General features: G+C 39.0%; 1 protein-coding gene across 1 annotated transcript; it reads right to left on the minus strand.

The window, feature by feature from the left end:
* Positions 1 to 548: 548 nt before the first annotated feature.
* LOC104234913 (uncharacterized) lies at positions 549 to 953 on the minus strand. Its single transcript, XM_009788562.1, has one exon. It carries the CDS (start codon positions 951 to 953, stop codon positions 549 to 551), a length of 405 nt encoding a protein of 134 aa, XP_009786864.1.
* Positions 954 to 3,976: the final 3,023 nt, after the last annotated feature.

Here is a 3,976-nt window from a genome sequence, read left to right on the forward strand (position 1 = left end):
GGAGTATCAGACACTTGAGCAAATACTGTAGTCCGTTTGAACTTAGTCTGAAAACCAGAAGGGTAACTATGAAGCTTGTAGTATTTCTCAATCTGATGACCATGCTTCTTGCAATAACGACAAACAATATTAATTTTTCTAAAAGGGTCAAAACTATCTCTTTGAGTGTCGAAATTAACTCTTTGAGAGTATGGCTTCTGAACACCAGCAGAGGAAGCAGTAGAATCATAATTAAGAGATGGCATATTAGTTTGAACACTAGACTAGCTCTCATCATTAACAAGCATCGAGTACACACTATCCACATCAGGTAGAGGCTTCATCATAAGTATGTTCCTCCTAATAGTGGAATATGATTCGTTCAAACCCATTAGAAATTGATGAACCTTCTGTTCTTCATCTAACCTTTGGTAGGTCTCTTTGCATCCACAAACACAATTAGGATATGATACAGAGAAAGAAAGCTCATCCCAAAGCTTTTTAATTCTGTTAAAATATGATGAAATGCTTGATGAACCTTGGCTAATTGAGGAAATTTCCTTACGGATCTAAAAAATCTTAATTCCACTAGCTTGACCAAATTTGCGCTCAATCTCCTTCCAAAGTTTATCAGTACTTTCAGTGTACATCACAGTCTCCCTAATTTCCCTATCCAAACTATTCATAATCCAAGCTATAGCCATGTCATTACACCTAATCCAAGGTTCGAGTAAAGGAGAGGTGGAATTAGGTCGTGCAACTGTTCCATTGATCATGCCTAGCTTATTCTTGCATGAGAGTCCTAATAACATTCCTCGACGCCAACTTCCATAGCCAATGCCATCAAAAGTTGTGGTGACCAAAATTGTACTAGGTGAATCAAAAGGAAGCAGATATAGTGGAGATGAAGGAGTTGCAGCAGAATTATCAGTTACACCAGAATTACTAGATATATATTCGACAGTCGAACCCATAGCAAAAGAAATTACAGGAGAATTTGATATGAATCAAAATTAGGGTTTCAAATCAAGAGAAAAAGTACCAAATTTGCCTCAAATCTCTAAAGACCAAAACCTTTAACAGAAATCAAACTAGATAACAACTGCAAATGTTCACCGAAGGCTCAGAAAGAGAAAAACGCTAGAGAAATTGAGTAGATTGCCGAAAAAAAATTGAATCTCCTCCGAGATCAAAAACGCGAACAGGCCTGACAAAATTGTAAATCAAAATTCATCGATGTGCAACGTATCTAATGCGATTAGCTCATCCCATTGCTCTGATACCATGTTAACAAGTGAATTTAGAGAGAATTCCACAGCGATGAGAAGATGAAGAACTCTAGGATATGTCGGTGCAGAGAGAGAGAGAGTTTAGAGAAAATTGTGAAAATATATTATTACTCAAAATCTGTACAACTAATACAAATGGGTCTCTCATATGTACATGATACAATTGGGCTTCTTACTTAATGGGCCTCAATAAGAATAACATAATTACAACAGATGGGCTGGCCCATAACACTACTGACTTTACTAACTTTAACACTACTAACTTCAGCTCCAACAGGAAGTCCATATCATCTTACATTCAAGAAACACTCGAATACGCTGCTTAAATCCTTAAATCCTCGAATCACGAAGAATAATCAAGAGATCAAACATAATTTTGCCCCAAAAAAATCATCAATAAATTATTAATTTTTATTTTTATGATTGCTATTAAGTTTTCGTATATCAAAAATTTGTTTCAAACAGTATGTTGTGCTACTCGTTAAAGTTTCAAGGTTATACTATCTAGTAAGCTATGAGATGGATAACTGGATCCTAAAAAAATCGAATTAAAAATAAATCTGTGCATAATAAAATAGTTTGTATTCGATGGTCCTTACGTATAACTGCTAGAAGTCTTGCTATCTTCATTGTCATGGTCCCGAACAGCTTGGTGCACATTCTTGATGTAACGACCCGATCGGTTGTTTCATGAGTTACCGCTCCGTTTTTCCCATTTCTGCTTCTTATTATCTTGTTCAGTTGTATTTTGTGTTACCGGGTTGGTTGGCTCAGGTTCGGAGAGGTTTTGGTAAGGTTTGAGACACTTAGTCTCTTTTGAGTAAGCTTAAGTTAGAAAAGTCATCCAAAAGTTGACTTATGTGTTAAAGGGATCGGATATGAATTTTGATGGTTCGAATAGCTTTGGGAGGTAATTTAGGACTTAGGAGCATGATCAGAATGTGTTTTGAGGTCCATAGTAGATTTAGGCTTGAATTGACGAAATTGGAATTTTGGTGTTTTCCGGTTTATAGGTGAGATTTTGATATAGGGGTCGGAATGGAATAACGGGAGTTGCAGCAGGTCCTTTGTGTCATTTGGGATGTGTGTGCAAAATTTTAGGTCATTCGAACGTGGTTTGACAGAGTTTTTGATCGAAGGCAGAATTTAGAAGATTTTGGAATTCTTCGGCTTGAATCCGATGCGAATTTGGTGTTTTGATGTTGTTTTGAGCGTTCCGAAGGTTGGAATAAGTTTGAATGATGTTATGGGATATGTTGGCATATTTGGTTGAAGTCCCAAGACCTCGCGTGAGTTTCGGGTGGTTAAACGGACCATTTCATATTGTGAGAAATTGTAGAAAACTGTTGTGCGTGTTGTAGAGTAGTTGTTCTTCGTGTTCACGAAGGGTTAGGATGGGAGGCTGTGAAGTTGGCCTTCACGTTCGCGAAGGAGGTCCCGCGATCGAGAAGGAATGAGCTCGTTGGTCATTGCGTTCGCGAGGGTGATGCCGCGTCCGCGAAAGGGTTAGGTTGTTGAGGCATCGCGTTCGCGATGGGCTCGTCGCGTTCGCGTAAGAAGAAATTCTGGTCAACCTAAGTTTGTGCTTTGCGAACGTAAGGGGGTTGACCGCGTTCGCAAAGAAGGATTTAGATGTCTCGGCAGAATATTTTAAAAGCTTATTTTCGTGATTTTGAGCATAAGTTCCTCCATTTTTGGGCGATTTTGAAGCTTTTTCAAGAGGATTGAAGAGGGAATCAAGGGGGAATACTTAGAGCTAAGATTTATGGACTTAATACTCAATCCTAATGTGATTTCTACCTGATTAATCATGGAAATTGTTGAATTTAAGCCTAATATTGAAGAATTAGGGCTTGTAATTGAAGACCTAAAATTAGGGATTTGAGGGATCATTTGTGGTTGGATTTTGGTGACTTTGAAATGAATGAACTCGGGGAGTGATAAGGAGTCTATTGAAGTAATTTTTATTGGGATCCGAGACGTGGTCCCGGGGGTTGGGTTTGGCCAATTTCGAGATTTTGTGTTGTAATTTGATTTCTTTCGAGTGGGCTTTGTTCCCTTAGCATATTTTGATGGTTTTGCATTGATTTTGGTTAGATTTGGATCATCCGGAGGCCGATTCGAGAGGCAAGGGCATCGCGACCTAGAGTTTGGACCGAATAGAGGTGAGTAATGATTGTAAATGTTATCCCGAGGGTATGAAACCCCGGATTTCACATCGTTGTGCTATATTGAGGTGACGCTCATACTAGATGACGAGCATGGGGTCGTGCACCATTGGGTATTGTGACTTAGTCCACCCCAAATGACTATTTTTACTGCGTATTTGATTGAAAACTGTTTGCTATCACCATGTTTTGGGCTGAATGCCATATTTGGGCCCCGTGCCAACTGTTTTGAACCCTTAGGGTATTTTTACGGGTATTTCCTCACTGGTTTGATTTTATATCTGTACTCAGTCATGATATATTCTAATGTTTTCATAACTCAGCTATGTTTACTCTGTTTTAACACTTTCAATGATCTTTTGGGCTAAGCATTATATTTTACTATGCCCGAGTAGCTTTTAGAAATTTTTGACTGAGTAGGACCGAGGGCCTGTGTTATGAGGATTATTATGGGATCGGGCTGCACGCCGTAGCAGTGTTATACTTATTATGATTATGAGGCCGAGGCCGAGGGCCTGGGTTGTACACCACAAGGTGGCT

The sequence above is a fragment of the Nicotiana sylvestris genome, chromosome 4 (genome assembly GCF_000393655.2).
Source record: "Nicotiana sylvestris chromosome 4, ASM39365v2, whole genome shotgun sequence".
NCBI lineage: Eukaryota > Viridiplantae > Streptophyta > Magnoliopsida > Solanales > Solanaceae > Nicotiana > Nicotiana sylvestris.